This window comes from Lynx canadensis, chromosome X, assembly GCF_007474595.2.
Source record: "Lynx canadensis isolate LIC74 chromosome X, mLynCan4.pri.v2, whole genome shotgun sequence".
Classification (NCBI taxonomy): domain Eukaryota; kingdom Metazoa; phylum Chordata; class Mammalia; order Carnivora; family Felidae; genus Lynx; species Lynx canadensis.
Window position 1 is genome coordinate 87,642,413 of NC_044321.2, and position 20,151 is coordinate 87,662,563.

The 20,151-nt window shown below is 43.8% G+C and overlaps 1 protein-coding gene across 8 annotated transcripts in view; it reads left to right on the forward strand.

Annotated features, from left to right (window-relative positions):
- The window catches only part of TMEM164 (transmembrane protein 164), a 177,148-nt gene that overhangs the window by 83,013 nt on the left and 73,984 nt on the right, over window positions 1–20,151 (forward strand). For all 8 annotated transcript variants that reach the window (XM_030306214.1, XM_030306219.1, XM_030306218.1 and 5 more), the window contains one exon: window positions 14,094–14,160. In XM_030306214.1, the coding sequence (XP_030162074.1) occupies window positions 14,094–14,160 (67 nt within the window). The remainder of the gene's footprint in view (window positions 1–14,093; window positions 14,161–20,151) is intronic.

Below are 20,151 nucleotides of genomic sequence, written 5' to 3' on the forward strand. Positions count from 1 at the left end.
AGGGATTTTCTACTCCCGAGGCAACTTAAAAGCCAGCCAGTCCTTCCTTCTTGGTAAGACCGGAGATGCTTCCTGTAGATGACATGGTCTCTTGCTGGGGCTGGGGCTGGAAGATCGTAGCTTTTTGGCCTGTCGGCTGGAGGCCCAGGCCCAGGGCCATTTGGTCGGGAAACAATGCTGATCTCAGTCCCCAAGGCGCTTTTTTCACCAGTGTGAAAGAGGTGTAGAGAGGTGACTCTTGCTTTCCTGTGCTAGCCTTGGCCTCCCTCAGCTTGACCAAGATCTTGAAAGAGCCCCAGGTCCACCCGAGGTTTTGAATCTGCTCAGGGGAGTAGGTCTCTGGTGTGTTTAATGCTGTTCTTGGAGCCGAGTTAGCAAATCAAGGGCCGTGTATGTTACATCCCCCCACCCCACCCCAGACCGTCCTGCAGTGGTTTGGAGTTTCCTGGTTTCTGTCAGGTCTGTTATCCTGGCTGAAGGAGAGTGTTGTCACCACGTGGTGGCATGTACTCACTCCCCCTTCCCAGTCTCCATGGATCCCAACACCACAGAGCATTCTCGAGTGCAGTCAGCCTGTTAAGTTTTAAGCTTACTTGTTGGCAACCTGGCTGCTGTATTTTTTTTTTTTAAGAGGGCGAAATTCTTGGTTTCCCAAGGGACTGGGAGCCTCTCAAGGAATCCAGCCTTTTGGAACTCTCCTCTGTCTGAGCTGGGGTATTTTGAAGGACCACATGAAAGAAAAGGGAGTGGCTGTTAAGATTTCCTTGGCTTTTGGGTTGTGATGAGACAGTAGAGTGGCCTTACAAGCGCTCACGGCTTAACGCGCCTGGTTATCCAAGTGTGTGCCGCCAGGGCTGGGGGCACCTCAGAGAGTGACTCTGACTGAATGGGGGGGGACCTCTTCCCCCACCCTGCCCTGTAAGAAAAGTGCACAGCAGAGAGCTGGCTCGCGTCTTCTGCCTCAGGAAGTATACGATGGCCCTTCTCCCGCCCCCAGCGCCGCGGAAACCCTTAAATCTGCTCATTGTCATGTCCACATGGAGAGGAGTGGATGTGTGATGCAAGTGGGATTATTTGGTCATGAGTATCTGCTGACTCAGCCTGGAGAGGATTTTGAAGGAGATGAGATGAAATTTCATCCGTGCTGCCGCGAGCAGGGGGCACGTTGCTGGCTGGAGGGAGGACTGTAGGCCAGCGCGAGCCAAGGTAGGTGAGGGAAGCATGGGTCTGGGTGAGGGGAATGAGGACAGCCTGACATGTGATCTTGGCATTGTGGGACTGGTCCCCTATTGGCCTTTGGGCCACATGATCTTACGTATTCAGTAGCCCTGTGACCTTCTCTTTTTCTAGATCCCGCAGTATTGTACTTGCAGATTTTTAAACAGCAGGACTTTGAGCAGGGAGACTCCCGATTGCTAGGACCGTCCTGAGTTGCGGTGGGCTCAGGCTGAACCTCTTGCGTCTTAATGTCTCGGAGTGGCTGTACTGTCTCAGCACCCCCTTTTTGCAGCGCTCAACGGATCAGCTGCTCTGGGACCCTAAACAGAGCAGCCTTTTGGCACCTTCCCCTCCGAGGTAGCTGCATTTTGGCTTAGCTTTGAACTCATTACTGGAAAGGGTGTTTGGGAGACTGTCTCTGACCTGAACAGCTTTATTAAGACTGTTCTTGGCAAGGGAGAGAAAGCCCTACATATGAATGCTGCAGATTCAAAAGGAGGAACACCAGGAACCTAGCAAATCCATAGTAAGCAAGTAGCAATTCAAGGGGACCAGTTTCTGGTCTTCTACAGAATGCTATTGCTCCGTTGTCTCCTTTCCAAGGGGCCATAACTGTCTGCTTGCTGCCTTGGATCCATATGTGTTCTTTCTTTTAAAAAAATTTTTTAATGTTTATTTATTTTTGAGAGAGACAGAGCGCAACTTGGGGAGGGGCAGAGAGACAGGGAGACACAGAATCCAAAGCAGGCTCCAGGCTCCAGGTTCTGGCCTTGAACCCACGAACGGTGAGATCATGAGCTGAGCCGAAGTCGGATGCTTAACCTACTGAGCCACCCAGGCACCCCCATACATATTCTTTCTTAATGCTTATAAGGGGGAAAACGCCTTCGGGCTGTTCAGAGACCTCCTCCCCTTGCGAACACACCAGAAACTGCCTTCCTCCCCATGTGTATATACTCAGTTTTGTTCTTTCTTGGGAGCTTTGGCTGCTACAGTCCTAGCGCGTATTTTCTGATTATTTTCATCGCCCCAGCCAAATCCTCTCCCTGAAATCTCTCTGAAAATTTCTGGAACAGAGGCTGCTTTTATTTTATTTTATTTTATTTTATTTATTTATTTTTATCTTCCTCTGGGGCAGCCTGTCCTTTAAACATGTGTTTGGATGTATAACACTTCCTCGTAAAAGTAATGCTGAAGACGCAGATAATTTTTTGCATCTGGGAAAGCGTGGAAAGCATTATTCATCAGAAGAACAGGGACCGATCATTTTGGGCCTCTTTTTACTTTGTCAGCCCACCCAGTCCTTATGGAACCTAAGTTGGGTGTCTTCTGTGCTATATATATCGGGCAAAAGCAATTCCAGGAAAAAAAGAAAAAAGCAGTACAGCATAACAGATGAGGTTGGGGCAAGATCTGTAGGTATATATGAGAGTACCTGAGGATTCCTCTGTTAATATGTTGGCATTATGTCCTACCTGTGTTCTGTGAGAACATACCCATTTTTTAAACAAATTTGGGATTATTCTAGGTCTCTCCAAAGATTAGATTTGTAATATATCCAGAGTTAATATACCATAATTGTTTCCCCATGTCATTGCATATTCTTTCTTTTAAAGTTTATTTTGAGAGAGAGAGTATGAGTTGGGGAGGGGCAGGGAGAGAGAGAATCCCAAGCAGTCTCTGAGCTGTCAGTGCAGAGCCCCAGTTGGGGCTCGAACTCAAGAAACCATGAGATCATGACTTGAGCCGAAATCAAGAGTTGGACACTTAACGGACTGAGCCACCCAGGCACCCCAGGGATTCTTCTGATATGATTTCTAATGACTGCTTAGTATTTGATATTTGATCATTTGGATGAACACAATATATTTAAACAGTGCCCTGTTATTTGACATTTGGTTTGAGAGATAATGTTTTTTTTAAATTTTTTTTGATGTTTATTTTTGAGAAAGAGAGTCAGAGCATGAGTGGCCGAGGGGCAGAGAGAGAGAGAGGGAGACACAGAATCCGAAGCAGGCTGCAGGCTCTGAGCTGTCAGCACAGAGCCCGACGCAGGGCTCGAACTCAGGAGCCCTGAGATCATGACCTGAGCTAAAGTCGGACACTTAACCGACTGAGCCACCCAGGCGTCCTGAGGGATAATGTTTTAAAGGAACCTTAAACAGTGCAGTGGAAATAGATGGTTTAGGTTATATAGTTGTGGTTTGGCCACTTCGTGAGGCTTAAAGTGTCAACCTCCATTTCCTCATTTGTAAAAGAATGCTGTGAAAAGTAGCTGCTTCCTTGAATGGTGGTTAATTACTTAGCATGGATCCTATCAGAGACTAAGTAATCAGGATATGTTTTGTCTTGCTGCTTCACCATCTTGTGTACTTACCTCACTGTTAGAAGTAGGGTCCCAGCGAATGAAAATTATTTGCATTCAGATAAGCAGAATTTGAGAATGAAAACTGCATTCAGATAACTAGCCCCTTTTATTAGTTGAGTGCCTTCCACATAGGGGCTTTGGCCAACTTTCTGGACTTCATGGGAAAAAGTGTTCTGCAGCCTCTGCAGTTGTATGGCGCCATTGGGTCCAGAGTGAGCAGGTGGGAAACCACCCGTTACAACCAGTATTGTGTTCTATCTTTAATACTCTATAAAGGGTCCTATCTCTTTGTGCACACAGGCAAAGCAAGCCAAGCCTTTTTATTATAGTTTATTTTTCTTGTGTTGTATTTTCCAACTTTTATTCTGAAAACATTTGAAACATATAGAAAGGTGAACAAGGCAGTACACTGAATACTTGTATGATCTCTAGCTAGATGCAGCAGTTTTTGTCATTTTTGTTTTGTCATTTTTGTTTTCTGATGCGTCAGTTTAAAAAAATGGACGATCCTGACCACAATTCCTGTGACATGTGACAGGTTGTAGTGCAAGTGGGCAGAAAGTGTCCACTCTCAGCCCACGGGCCGATGGAAAGAGCAGGTCAGAGTGCAAGGGCCCTGGGCTCTGAGATAGTAGAAACAGATCTATTTGTATAATACAAATTATGGAAAGTAAATCTCAACACAGTTTCTGGCTGCAGGGAAAAGAGTAGATCCAGATGTCCATGAACATGACAATGTATAGAATGACTTCTTATATACAATTGAATAATATATAGCAGTGAAAAACATGAAGTAGACCTACATATAACAATATGGTTAGTAAGAAGCAGCTGTGGTGAGGGGCGTCTGGGTGGCTCAGTGGGTTAAGCATCTGACTTTTGATTTCAGCTCAGATTGTGCCCTGTGTTGGGCTCCACTCTGAAAGAACAGAGCCTACTTGGGATTCTCTCTCTCTCTCTCTCTCTCTCTCTCTCTCTCTCTCTCTCTGTCTCAAAGAGGGACAGAGAGAGAGGGAGAGAGAATCTTTTTTTTTAATTTTTAAATTTTATTTTTTTAATTTACATCCAAGTTAGCATATAGTGCAACGATGATTTCAGGAGTAGATTCCTATTAAAGCCCCTTACCCCTTTAGCCCATCCCCCCTCCCACAACCCCTCCAGTAACCCTCTGTTTGTTCTCCATATTTAAGAGTCTCTTCTGTTTTGTCCCCCTCCCTGTTTTCATATTAGTTTTGTTTCCTCTGAGGGAGAGAGAATCTTAAGCAGGGTCTACACCCAGTGCAGAACCTGACGCTGGGCTCGATCACACAACCGTGAAAGCATGACCTGAGCCAAAAGCAAAAGCAGGACTCTTAACTGACTGAGCCACCCAGGCACCTCTCATATATACTTTTAAATTTAATTATCATACCCTAAAATTGACTTTCTGGTGTATAGTTCTATGAATATTTTTCACTGTATTTGTGTGTGTGTATATATTATATATATTTATGTATAATATTTATCTATAGTATATATAAATATATGTATATTATGTATGCATATATATATATATATAACATCTTAACCATTTTTAGTACAGTTCAGTGGTATTAAGGGCATTCACAGTATTATACAACCCTCACCACCATCCATGTCCAGAACTCCTTCATCTTGCAAAAACTGAAATTCTGTAACCATTTAACAGTAACTCCCATTCCTTCTTCCCCCTGGCCCCTGGCCACCATCCTTCTACATTCTGTCTCTGTGATTTTGACTGCTCTGGGTAGATGATTCATAGAAGTGAAATCCTACAGTATTTGTCTTTGTGAGACTAGCTTATTTCACTTAACACCATGTCCCCAAGGTTCATCTGTGTTGTAGCCTGTGTCAGAATTTCCTTCCTTTTTAAGACAGAATAATATTCCATCGTATGTGTATGTCACATCTCGTTTATGCATTCATCTGTTGATGGGCACTTGGGTTGCTCGCACTTCTTAGCTATTGTGAATAATGCCACTATGAAACAGGTGTACAGATATTCCTTAGAGACCCTGCTTTCAACTCTTTTTTATATATACCCAGAAATGGAATTGCTGGATTGTATGGTAATTTTATCTTTAATTTTTCTGAAGAACCACTGATCTGTTTTACACAGCTGCTGTACCATTTTACATTCCCACCAATGGTGTACAAGAGTTCCAGTTTTTCCACGTCTTTGCCAACATTTGTTGTTTTCTGTGTGGTTTTTTATTCTGATAGTAGCCATTCTAATGGTGTCAGATAGTATCTAATTGGGATTTTGATTTGCATTTCATTGTCTAACTTCCCATGTGATTTCTTCTTTGATCCACTGGTTGTGTAAGAGTGTATTATTTAATTTGTACACATTAGAGAATTTTCCCATTTTATTGCCATTATTGATTTTTAACCTGATCATGTTGTGGTTAGAGAAGATACTTTGTAATGATATCTATCTTTTTGACTCTATGGAGACGTAATTTATGGCCTAACGTATGGTCTTTCCTGGAAAATGTCCCATGGGCACTTGAGATGAATGAATTTGGTGTTGCTGGCTAAAGTGTTCTGTATATATATGTCTGTTAGATCTAGTTGGTTTATGGTGATGTTCAGGTTCTCTATTTCCTTGCTTCTCTTCTGTCTGGCTCTTCTATCTATTATGAGTGGAGTACTGAAGTCTCCAACTAGTTTTTGCTTCGTATATGCTGATGGTCTGTTATTAAGTATGTAAATGTTTATAATTATTATATCTTTTTGCAGTATTGAAACTTTTATTAATAAATAATATCCTCCTTTGTCTCTTGTAAGCTGTTTTGATTTATAGTCTATTGAATCTAATGTTAGTATCGCCACCCCTGCTCTCTTTTTCTGGTTACCGTTTGCATGGAATATCTTTTTCCATCTTTTCACTTTCAACCTATTTCTGTCTTTTTTAAAAATTTTTTTACAGTTTATTTGTTTTGAGACAGAACACATGAGTAGGGGAGGGGCAGAGAGAGAGGGAGAGAGAAAAATCCCAAGCAGGCTCCACGTTGTCAGCATGGAGCATGATGCGGGGCTCGATCTCACAAACCGTGAGGTCATGACCTGAGCTGAAGTCGGACGCTTAACCGACTGAGCCACCCAGGCGCCCCATATATTAGCTTAATTTAAATTACATACAAAATGCTGCTCCTTTATAGCTTCACACCTACCCCTTTCAGGTATTGATCACAAAATTACATCTTTATGCAGTGTGTGCCCCTAAACGTGCATTAGTCTCTTAAATAATGTAGAAAACAAAATGTGGAGTAACAAACCAAAATTTTGGGTGTCCTTGTCTTGTTCCTGATGTTAGTCTTCAGTCCTTCACCATGAATTATGATGTTGGGCCTTTTTTCAGATGTCTTTTTCTCAGGTTGAGGAAGTTCCCTACTATGCCTAGCTTGTTGGTATTTTTTATCATGAATACATGTTGAATTGTGGCAAAAGTCTTTTCTGTATCAGTTGCTATGGTCATGTACTTTGTATTCTTTTCACTGTTAATTTGGTGGAATTTAATTGAATTTCAAATACTGAACCAACCTTTCATTACTAAGACAAACCCTACTTGGTCACAGAATATTATTCATTTTAAATTGCTGCATTAGATTTGCTAAAATATTACTGTGGGTTTTCGTGTCTGTGTTCATGAGGGAAATTGGATTTCTTTCTTTTTTTTTAACCTTATTTGTCTGGTTTTGTTATCTGCGTAATGCCTCATAAAATGAGTTGAGAAATGTTTCCTGTTTTATTTTCTGGACAAGATGGGATAAATATTTGATAGGCTTAGTCACTAAAACCATCTGAGTCTGGAGATTTCTTATTCAGAAGATTTTAACGACAAATGCAATTTTTTAATGACATATATTTGACTGAAACATTAGTTTCAGGTGTACAACATTATGATATATTGTGAAACATAATAAATCTAGTTAGCATCCATCACTACACATAGTTATACGTTTTTTTGTGATGATAACTTCCTTTTTTAAAAATGTTTATTCATTTTTTGAGAGAGACAGAGAGTGAGCAGGGGAGGGGCAGAGAGGAAGGGAGACACAGAATCCGAAGCAGACTCCAGGCCCTGAACTGTCAGCACAGAGCCTGACATGGGGCTCGAACCCATGAACTGTGAGATCATGACCTGAGCCTAGGTCGGATGCCAGACTGAGCCACCCAGGCATCCCGATAACTTCTTTTTTTTCAAAGTATTTTAAAGTTTATTTATTTTGAGACAGAGAAAGAGAGAGAGCAGGTATGGGGGAAGGGCAGAGAGAGAGGGGGAGAGAGAGAATCTCAAGCAGGCTCCACACTGTCAACATGGAGCTTGATGCTGGGCTTGAACTCACGAACCATGAGATTATGACTTGAGCTAAAGTCAGATGTTTAACCGCCTCAGCTATCCAGGTGCCCTGGGGATGATAACTTCTAAGATCTGTTTTCTTAGCAGCCTTCAAATATACAATACAGTATTATTAACTATAGTTACCATGCTGTACATTACACCCCCCATCACTTATTTATTTTATAACTGGAAGTTTGTATCTTTTGACCACCTTCACCCATTTTGCCCACCCTGACTCTCTGCTTCTGGCAACTACTAATCTGTTCTCTGTACCTGTCTGCTCAGTTTTAGTTTGTCTTTTTTATTTGTTTGTTTTTTATAGTGTACATATAAGTGAGATTGTAAGATAATTGTCTTTCTCCATATGATTTATTTTACTTAGTATAATTTCCTCAAAGGCCATCGATGTTGCAAATGACGTTTCCTTTTTAATGGCTGAATAATATTCCGGTGTGTGTGTGTGTGTGTGTGTGTGTGTGTGTGTGTGTGTGTGTATTCAATTTCCTTCATAGGATTGTTCAGGTTATCAATTTCATCTTGGGTGAGTTTTGGTAATTTGTATTTTTAGAGGAAATTTTCCATTGTATCTAAGTTGCCAAATTTATGTGTATTGAATTATTATTCCTAGTTTCTCCTTATTATTTTAATTCCTAGGGGGTCTGTAATGATAGCCCTTCCTTCCTTCCTCATGTTGGTAACTCCGGTCTTCTTCCTTTTTGTCCGTGTTATTCTTCTAGAGGTTTATCAATTGTATTGGCCTTTTCAAAGGCAAGCTTTCAGTTTCATTGATTTTTCTCTGTTGGTTTTGTATTTACTTCCATTGATTATTGCTCCAATCTTTATTGTTTCATTCCTTCTGCTTGCTTTTGGTTTATTTTGATCTTTTTTTCTGGATTTTTAAGGTGGAAGCTTGGATTACTGAGTTGTTTCTTTTTCCTAATCTACAAATTTTATAAGTATCTGACACATTTTAATCTGTTGTATTTTTATTTTTGTCCAGTTCAAATTATTTTACAATTTCCTTTGAGAATTCCTCTCTATGAATTTGCCTTTCCAGAACTTGCCATCTGTTTCATATTTTCATGAAGGTTTTTAGTGGTAACATGATACTCATTTATATTGCCTTATTAAGGATAATCATAGCTACCATGTATTGAGTACTTTTTATGTCCTAAGCATTATGTTGATCAGTTTTACATGGTCTTATTAAATTCTCTCAACAAACTTTTGAGCTAGGTACTATGATTAGCCCGGTTTTATGATTGGGGAAACTGACACATGTATTTTAAGTCATTTGTCCAGAGTCACTCAACCAGTATGTGGTAGATCTGGAATTTGAGCTTAGGTTTGTTGCCAAACCCTGAATCCTTCACCATTATACTCCATTTCCTTTCATTACTTCATTTCTTGCCTTGTCAGTAAGATTTTTTTTTCTTTTTTCTTTTTTTAATGTTTATTATTTTTGAGAGACAGAGAGCATGAGCAAGCGGGGAAGAGGCAGACGGAGAGGGAGACACAGAATCTGAAGCAGGCTCCAGGCTCCGAGCTGTCAGCACAGAACCGATGTGAGGTTCAAATTCATGAACCTCAAGATCATGGCCTGAGCCGAAATCGAATGCTTAACCAACTGAGCCACCCAGGCGCCCCAAGATTATTTTCTTGAAGGCAGATACTATGTGTTATACTGATCTTTTCCCTACAGCCCCTGGAACAATATTAGACATAATAATGGATTGATTAATGTTTGTGGAACGAAATTTAATGACAGGAACTGACCTGGAAGAGAATTAAACCCATGACATTTGCCATATTGTCCCAGTTTCTTACCAACGAAGCTAATTTAGTTCAGTGTCCTACACAAAAACAAAAAAGCTGACAAAATATTTGTGATGATAGTAATGGCCAAGACTTTGAGCTGTCAAGGAGATTTATGAGCATGACTAACTGAACAGAAGTCTGTATCCAACAGACGTCTGTTGTGCTGCTTGGTTCTGGCCTTCAGTCTGTCCTTTTGCTTTCTATGCACCTCCTTTTCATCCTTTGAATTTTTTTAACACTCCGACTCTCACTTGAGTTCCCTATTTTCTCCTTGCCTCCCTTTACATCTTGAAGCTTTAGGCAAAATTTTCATCATTTATTTACGAAATGCTTATATGAGTCTTACTATATACAATGTGCTCTTCTAAGTACTTCAACATATTAACTCCTTATGACAGTCCTACGAGGTGCGTACTTGTTGTTCCCATTGTACAGGTGAGGTAACTCCCATAGGACTTTCTAGTAGCCCATTATCCGTTTCCCATACCCAATAGAAGTGGCAGGCTGGAGGTGGATATAAAGTGAAAACAAAAGCCTTTGCCTTTCATATGGCCACTCACTTACCTGTCTGGCAGTGCTTGGAGTCTAGAGAGGGCATGACCCTCTCTCCCCTTAGGCAATCTGGAATCTTTTCCTACCTGGCCTACAGTCTGACTCTCTCTCTGCCTCCTAGCCTACAGTCTGACTGACCTTTTCCCTCTCTCTCTACAGTCTGACTGATTCACTCACACACAGACACACACACACACACATACAGACACACACGGAACATGTATAATGTTCATCGTTCATATCTTGGATTTAAAGCAGTCTACAGTGACAAAAGCAGTCTCGAAACTTGGCGAGACCCGAATGTGACCTCTTCCTCTGACTCTTGCTGTCTCTATGATTTGTGGCAAGTCATGTAGGCACTTAGTGCTTTGGTTTTCTCAGCTGTGAAGTTAAAGAAGATGATAATGATTATAATAAAAACCGATGGATAAATGAGATGATGCATCTGAGTTCTTAACCCAGCAGTTGGCACATAGAAATGCTCTGTACATGCTAGATCGTTTTGTAATTATTGATATGTAAGACCTTCCCATATATTAGAGATAATCCACTCTTTGGCATATATGTAGCTTATAGAACTGAATTTTGGGGATCTAGAACAGGCTTGTCTTCATCTAGGAATTAAATAGTTGTTTTGAATCTCTGTTTTAAAATGTTTATTTACTTTTTAAGTAATCTCTGCACCAAACATGGGGCTTGAACTCATGACCCCAAGATCAAGAGTTGCACGCTCCACCAACTGAGACAGTCAGGTGCCCATGGTTTTGAATCTTGATGTTGGTTTTATTTTCTTTATGTTTGGCCTTCCATGGGGGCCCTTGGAATCAATTTCGTCATCCTCACGATTTCACTTCTGGTGCCCAGATATCTTTTTGGCCTTGTGTAAATGCCAGTATTCTTTTAAGGCCAGTAGCAAAGCCTGGCACCAGAGTCCAGCTTTACCTGGACTCTTAATGTGATGTTTCCCTCTCCCCTCTCCAGGGTGAATGTTTATGCTGTGGCTAAACAAGAATGTTTATGCCTGGGGCCTCCCGTAGGCAGGCCCAGAGACAGAGTTAGGCCAGGCCTGGAATGGCTATTAATGAACCCTGCCCTAAGCCCTTGAGGCCTGAGTAAGAATTCTCAGCAATCGGTTTCTCAGAGCACAGAGTGCCCCTCTCGAGTGACCCTGTTATAAAAGCATGGTCACGTGGCCAGCCCTGGGAGGCAGGAGTGACACTGCATTGGTGTACCTCCTTCCTTTTGTGGACTTAGCCAAGTCCTGTTAAACTGCAGGACCGCGAGGACTTGGCGTGGCCTCAGAGCATTCTCCCCTTGGTCACCAACCCCTCCCCCCCGCCCGCCCCGAAAGCATATGGAGCCCTGGCCAGGGAATAAATAGGGTGGCTTCCCTGAAACCCAAATGGAGTTTGGAAACACAAGCCTCCCTGACTCTCCACCTGAGGTCACATTTGGCCGGGAGGAGGGGAGGGGAGCTCTGGTATCAGGCAGCAAGAGGGATCTAGGAGTTTGGGGTCTGGAGTTAGAGAAACCTGGGTTCGAATCTTGGCTCTTCTATCTTAAGTATGGTGTGAACCAGGCCACTGTGCATCTCTGAACTTGGTTTCCTCCTCACCAAATGGGAAAAGAAGGAATTGTACCTGTCTCGTAAGATTACTGTCAGAATGAAGCGAGATAATTCATGTCAGGCAGTTAAGTAGATATGCGCTGAGATTACGTTAAGTGCACGGTACCAGCATCCTCGCGGCATTGGTAACAACGAGTAACAGTAGTGAACAGACTGGGGGAAATGAAAAACCACCTTTGGGCTTCTGTGCTGTCCTCATGGGTCTCCTTGTGATGCCTCTTAGTCTTAGGTACACATCTGTGAGCTTCGAGAGAGCGCCTGAAGTTCTTGGGGGGGGGCTTCAGAATATGGAGTCCTTTCCCATTCAGGGCATGGGAGAAATCCTGGTATCGTGGGGCTGCTGTGTGAGTGTGCATGTGTGTGCGTGTGTATGTGAGAGAGAGCGCGCTAATGTCTTGAGGTCCAAAAGGCCTGTTGACTGCGTGGTGGTTGTACCTGACCCATCCAATCCACTTTCCTTCGGGAGAAGGACTGTCACTCTTGACTTCTCCTTCAGTTTTAAAGGACCATTTGCTGGGGCGCCTGGGTGGCTCAGTCAGTTAAGCATCCGACCTCAGCTCAGGTCATGATCTCGCCATCTGTGAGTTCGAGCCCCATGTCGGGCTCTGTGCTGACAGCTCAGAGCCTGGAGCCTGCTTTGGATTCTGTGTCTCCCTCTCTCTCTCTGCTCCTCCCCCACTGGCACTCTGTCTCTAAAAAAATAAATAAACATTTAAGAAAAAAATGAAGGACTGTTTGCCTTGAGTGATGAAGGAAGCTGCTTAAGTCCATCTTCAGAGCCCTCACAGGCAGTTTGTTCCTGACTTGGTTGTTCTTTTTTTTAAAAATGTTTATTTTTGAGAGAGAGACAGAGCACAAGCAAGGGAGGGGCAGAGAGAGAGCAAGAGAGAGAATACCAAGCAGCATCCACACTGTCAGCACAGAGCCTGACACGGGGATCAAACCCACAAACCGTGAGATCATGACCTGAGCCGAAGTCGGACCCTCAATTGACTGAGCCACCCAGGTGCCCTCCGACTTGGTTTTTCTTGACTTATACAGGGTTTCTAGCTTGTGTTTCAACAAGTCTGGTATTCAGAAACAGTATTATTACTGATGCTGGAGACTGGTGGTTTTATTCATCTTCTTCTACCCCTACCTTTCTCTTTTTTTGTTTTGCTTTGAAGTCACAAAATCCAATCTGTAAAATCAATCAAAGAAAGCCTGGAAGCCTGCCACTTCTGCTGTCCCCACCTCTTGCAGCAGCCTGGAAGACATTTCTTTTTTTAAAAAATTGTAAAATATTTATTTATTTTTGAGAAAGAGAGAGACAGAGAGAGACAGAGTGCAAGCTGGGAAGGGGCAGAGAGAGAGGGAGACACAGAATCTGAAGCAGGCTCCAGGCTCTGAGCTGTCAGCACAGAGCCTGACGCAGGGCTCGAACTCACAGACTGTGAGATCATGACCTGAGCTAAAGTCGGATGGTTACCCAAGTGAGCCACCCAGGTGCCCCCACTTTGTTAAAAAAAAAATTTAACGTTTATTTTTGAGAGACAGAGAGAGAGAGAGAGAGAGAGAGAGAGAAAGTCAGCTGGGGAGGGGCAGAGATTGAGAATCCAAAGTGCCCTGAAGACATGTCTAAGAAAGTGGCAGAACACAGTTGACAGAACACTGCGTTCGGCTCGCCACATTAACCAGCCTTTTTATACCTGGGCTGCTGTTTGGGGGAAAAGGATCGGACATAGCTGTGTAAATAAACAAGCACGTTACAAGAAACAGTGTCTCCTCCACTGCGGTAACAGGGCAGTTGCTTAGTATAACCCCTCTTTTTGACAGTTGCCTGAGCTGCGGTGGCTGAAGCTGTTGATTGGGACCGATTGGAGGCTTAGGGAGCACAGAGCTCATTGTGGAATGAAGTGGTGTAGCTAAAGCGCATTGAGGGGGCATTTGGGGGAGTTTGAGGCAGTGGTCAGAACATTTCATTCGTGCAAGACGTGCCGCTTTCAATTTATTACGCGTGTGCGCCAACACCGGTGCCATTTTACACAGAGAGTCGCTTGTTGACATGCTCTCCCACATGGCAGGGCGTAACTTGACACATTTTTGCCCGCCTTTGCAACAGAGTCCGAGTGTGACCTGGACTTTTGTCTGTTTTTTCTCTCCAGGCTCCAGATGCACATGTTGAATGGAGCGCTTCTGGCCCTGCTGTTTCCTGTGGTAAATACCCGGCTGGTAAGTTGCTCCTTCTAGAAACACACCAGCAATGTACAGAGTAGTCTTTGCTCGCTCTTTCACTATCCAGTGCTTGCCCCCATGCTTAGCTCAGTGTGCCCGTGTGAGTGTTAAAATATCTATATATTTAATATTGAGGTTTGACATAGCGCTATTTGGATGCAGCGGAGCTTGGTAGGTAAGGGTGGGAGTATTTGATGGAACTCTAGGCCTGCATTAAGAGTTTAGGATAGACTGAAAAAGCCTACAGGAGCTCTTGGAGAGCATTGCTGGAGAGAAGGGGGGCTGGGAGACTCACTTTATTAGAGGTTTCCAGGTGTTCTAAGGGGCTCTCGTTTGGACTCAGCCACATTGGCCCAGAATAATCTGATGGGGAGCCTCAAGGCCTGTCTGCTGTGTCAAGAGGCCTGTTGGGAAAGAATTAGATTCTTTCCCGCATTCACCCAAACCTGCAGGGCAGTCTGGGCCACCACCCCCACCACCTGCAGTGGTTAGCAAGTAGAATCCCGCTGTAGCGGGGGCGGGTGGGGGGGGTTGATAAATGGGCATAGAGAGAAACAGGAGCTATAAGGCTGGGGTGGCAGGGCCCTGTCCTCAGACTCCCTCATGTGGGACTGTGGAGGGATTTGCCGCACATGTTAGAAAGCACAGGAAGACAAATCACCTGTAAAATCCTTGCTCCTGCTTTCTGTTTTCATGACTTACTTAAGTTTGCATCATGCATTAAGATCGCAGTGTAAATCTCACAATGCTAATCCTTCCTCTTTGGATAGCATTTTATAGTTTACAGGGTCTTTTCAACATAACAGTTACAGGAGGTAGATAAGGGCAAGTATTATGGCCTCTTGTTACAGAGGAAGAAACTGACATTCATGGAGTCACACAAGTTCTAAGTGTCAGAGTTGGGAATGGAGAAGCCTCTAGATCCTATCAGCACAGCTAACCTTCACTCTCTCCAAGGATGTTTTCACACCCTCCTCACAAATACTCACGTATACCCTTACGACTGCTGTATGTTTCTAGGTGCATATTGTACATCAATAGAAATTAAAAGAAAAAGCATTCATCTAAAGCAGTGATCTTGAACCCAGGCTCAACGTTTTGCTCCAGGCTCACCCAGGGGTCCTTAAGCAAACAAACAAACAAATGAACAGCAGCAGCAACAAAAACAAACAAAAACCATTGATGCCTTGGAGCATCTGAGTTCTTGATCTGTGACACACCCCGGGTATAGTGTTTTTAAAAAGTGTTCCTAACGTGGAGCTGTGGTTGAGGACCACTGATTTTGTGCAGTAGCTCTGAAACTGAATGTCCACAGCAGTCAGCCTGAGGAAATGACTAAAAAATGAGGCTTGCCAGACCTCACCTTTGGCAGGTCTGATTACAAGGATCGGGGATGATGCCAGGAAACAAGCGTTTGTAATAAGCCCCCAAGGAACGTCGGTTGCCGGGGTCCTCCGACCACCCTTGGAGAATCAGCATCCTAGGTGATCGTAATTCCCAGTAACTCCAAACGCGGAAATCCAAGTGTGGTCTGAGGACCAGCCTCACGTGGGTGCTCCCTCTCAGAAATGCAGAATTTTATTTAATTTATTATTTAATTTTTATTTTTTTCAATTTTTATTTTATTTTTTATTTAAATCCAAGTTAGTTAACATATAGTGTAATAATGATTTCAGGAATAGGGTTTAGCGATTCATCACTTTATTATAACACGCAGTGCTCATCCCAACAAGTGCCGTCCTGAGGTCCCATCACCCATTTAGTCCATCCCCCCACCCAACACCCCTCCAGCAACCCTCAGTTTGTTCTCTGTATTTAGAAGTCTCTTATGGATTATCTCCCTGGTTTCTTTAAACGTCTTTTAAAATTTATTTATTTATTTATTTATTTATTTATTTATTTACATTTTTTGATGTTTACTTGTTTTTGAGAGAGACAGAATGCAAGCTGGGGAGGGGCAGAGAGAAGGAGACACAGGATCTGAAGCAGGCTCCAGACTCCGAGCTGTCAGCACAGAGCCCAGTTCGGGGCTTGAACCTACAGACTGTGAGATCATGACCTGAGCCGAAGTCGAATGCTTAACCCACTGAGCTACCCACGCGCCCCTGTTTTTATTTATTTTTGAGAGAGAGAGAGAGAGAGAGAGATACAGAGCATGAGTGGGGGACGGGCAGAGAGAGAGGGAGACACAGCATCTGAAACGGGCTCTAGGCTCTGACCTGTCAGCACAGAGCCCGACATGGAGCTCGAACTCACGACCCATGATATCATGACCTGAGCTGAAGTCGGATGCTTAACCAACTGAGCCACCCAGGCAGCGCTCCCTCTTTGTATTTATCTTATTTTTGCTTCCTTTCTCCCATGTTCATCGGTTTTATTTCTTAAATTCCACATATGAGTGAAATCATATGGTATTTGTCTTTCTCTGACTGACTTATTTCGCTTAGCATAATACATTCTAATTCTATCCATGTTGTTGCAGATGGCAAGATTCCATGCTTTTTGGTGGCTGAGTAATATTCCTGTGTGTGTGTGTGTGTGTGTGTGTGTGTGTGTGTGTGTAGTGCTGCTATAAACATTGGGGTAGAAATGCAGAATTTTAGGCCCCTACCTCAGAACTACTACATCAGAATCTGTATTTTAATGCGTGGCTTACAGGGCTTCCCAGCTTTCTTCCACAGAGCCCAAAGCATCTCGTAGATAGACCAGAGGAGCTCCTGAAGGGGGAAGTGCCAGGGTGGGAAAAGGGCAGGCAGTATTGTGTCTGCCATGGTAGGCTGGCCACACACAGCTCAGTGTTCGTTCCCCTGTGAGCTGGGTTCAGCAGGCCCGGGCTGCTGACGTAGGTACCTTTGCTCTCTCTTCCGCATTCCCCACAATGTACGACTTGCCCGACTTCACCTGAGTCCTTCACCAGAACGCCTGCCTTGGTCTCAGAGCTGTAGGGGCTCTGAAGAACGGTGCCCAAGAACGGTACAAAACAAACAAATTGTGTGCCCAGGGATGTGGAGCCACGCTGCGGAGGCAGAGAAGTGGCTCCAGTGCTCTCTTATCCCATTTGTCTGCTCACCCTGTCACTGTTTTCTCAGATTGAGAGGTCAGGCAGATAAAAAGCTGCTTTACTTCTTCCTTTTCAGCAGTTCTGGCAGATTCCAGGAAGGGGCAGCGCACCAGAAAATACCACCTCCACCCCAGGCTCACACAGTCAGTGATCCTGAGTTCGAGGGCTTCTAGCCCACAGCTCGGGCCAGTCTCTGCCATCCGTTGAGGTGCATATGGTTCCTCGACACAGGTTGCCTTCATCTCTCTTCCTAGTGGGACCTTTCCCACAAGGAAAGCCAAATAGTCGTCTTGCAGGACCACTAAGCATAAACAGACGTGATGATTCCCATTGTGCGAGCTTGAAATTAAAGGCCCCCAAAAGCCCATTCAGGTACCTGGAGTCAGAAAGGCGGTGGTGAAGTTTTCATTCAGCCGGTATTGTTATACCACAGCTGCATTCTTCACCAGGTCAGCTGACACTTCTGGAGCGCTTACTGTGCACCCAGTACTGTTCCAAGTGCTCTGCATGGGCTAACGTATTTGATCCTCACAATAAACTTCTGAGGCAAGGCACTGTTCATAATCCCCCAGATCAAGATGCCAGCGGCATTGGTTTTCTCTGAAGCCTCTCTCCTTGGCTTGCATATGGCCGCCATCTTGATGTCTTTTCACATGGTCTTTTCTCCGTGCACGCACATCCGTGGTGCCTCTCTGTGTGTCCAAATCTCCTCTTCCTGTAGGGACATCTGTCAGATTGGATTAGGGGCCACCTAATGGCCTCCTTTTAACTTAATCACCACTTTATTGGAGGCATTTCCAAATGTAGTGACATTCTGAGATTAGGCCTTGAACATATGAATTTTGGTGGGGACACAATTCAGCCCTTAACAGCTTTACTACTCTGTACAGAAAACACTATTTCTCTTTCATCCCCTCTTTTCCTCCTTTCCTTCCTTCCTTCTTTCTCTTTCTCTCTCTCCCCTTCTTCCCCTTTCTCATGGCAGATTTGCTATTACAGTTGTTACAGCACCTAATGCTTTACAAATACATATCGGGCTATAGCCAACCAGCTCATCAAGAATGTTCAGGTAACTTTCCTTAACATTGAAGCTTCTTTGATGAGCTCTCTCTTAATGAGCGATTCTAATCACTCTGGTAAATAATCTTGGTGCTGCTCTTTTTCTAAAATGAAGCTGAGAAGAGCTCACGGTCGTGGCTTCATTTGCTTGTGTTTTTGCAACTGGCTTTGCCTTGGTTTTCTTGGATAGTTGGGACCCCTCTTGGGCTACTTCTGGCCTTCAGGACTTTTTGCTTTGCGATCCCTTAGTTGAATACAGATTGAGTTAAAATAAGACGCAGGAAGATTGGCAACTCTTTAAGCCTGATAATCCGGTTAGGTAAGAACCCAGCTTTTGACTTCTGTTTCCGTCTTTCTTCTTTTTTATATAATCTTCAAAGTTTATTTATTTATTTATTTAGAGAGAGACAGAGACAGCGCAAGTGGGGGAGGGGTAGAGAGAGAGGGAAAGAGAATTCCAAGCAGGCTCCATGCTGCCAGTGCAGAGTCCTAAGCAGGGCTTGGACCCACAAAGCTGTGAGATCATGACCTGAGCTAAAATCGAGTCAGACACTTAACTGACTGAGGCACCCCAAAAGGATTTCTTCTTCTTCTCCTCCTTCTCCTTCTCCTCCTCCTCATCACCCAAGCATCCCAAAAGGATATCTCCTTCTCCTTCTTTATTTTTTTTAGTAGGCTTCAGGCCCAATGTGGGGTTTGAACTCACGACCCCAAGACCAAGACTAACATGCTGTACTGAGCCAGCCAGGCACCCCTCTTTTGCTCTTTGTTCTTGACCCTTTACCATTTTAATCTTTGTTGTTGTTGTTGTTGTTGTTCATAAGCAGTAATCTAAAGGCAAGGAAAAGAAAATGAGTGAGTGTGTGTGCCAGTAACAGAGTCTTATATATGTTCATATATATAAAGAGAGAGAACAAGGGAGTTCCAGGAAGTTGCCACAGTCAGCTAAAGCTGACTGGTCATCAGTGAATTTTCATTTGCTGTACTCTGTCCTGTGACTTCCTGGCACCAGTATATGCAGACTAGCTAGAGAATGCCTGGGTCCCAATTTCTCCTGGTTCTCCAGCTTAGAAGCTGACACCTTAGAGGAAGGACCATATATTCCAGTGGCTCATATTATAAGGAAGAGCTCTTTACTGCCAGGATTCTGGAGATGGTCTTTTTCTGGCTTCAGGTGAAGTATCTTAAGTGCTATTTCTCTTCTTGAAGGGAAGGAGGAAAAATTCATCATAGAACTATTGATTATTAGATTAGCAGGGAGCTGAAAGCTTGTCTGGTCTCATCTTATGTATCCTTAGAAGGATAAATGCCTTGCCCAGGAAGCTAAGGTGGGTGGCCCCTAAAATCCAGGTCTCCTGACTCAGACTTCAGAGCTGTTTTCCTATTCTATGATGGGAGTTCAGGGCATGTTTGAAAGCTGATGAGCCCAGATGCTGGAGATGCTTCTTAGTTCTGTCCATCTGAAAGAGTTGGGCCACAGGTTTCTCTGAGAAGCTGAAGAAGACTATAGACCCTCTTCCTAGATAAATGCACAAACACAATTGGGCAGATAATTTCAGGAGACTCTCCTCTCCTGTCTCCCGCCAACCCCTAGCCCATCCGTGGATCCCAGGTTGAGATCACTTCCCACCCAAGCTGGCTATACTCCATGGCTCAAAGAATAGATGTGTTGCCTAGTTAATGAACTCCTTGTGATAGCTAGTGGCTTTTGGGCTGGTGGTGATGCTGGATTCCTTATCTGTGCCTGTGACTTAGCAAAACATACCCATTCCAAGCTAAAACACCTTCTGGAAAGTGAAAGCCGGGAGGTAGGAGCTCAGTAGGGTACCAATGGAACCTGGTTACATACTAGGTTCTCATTTCCATCT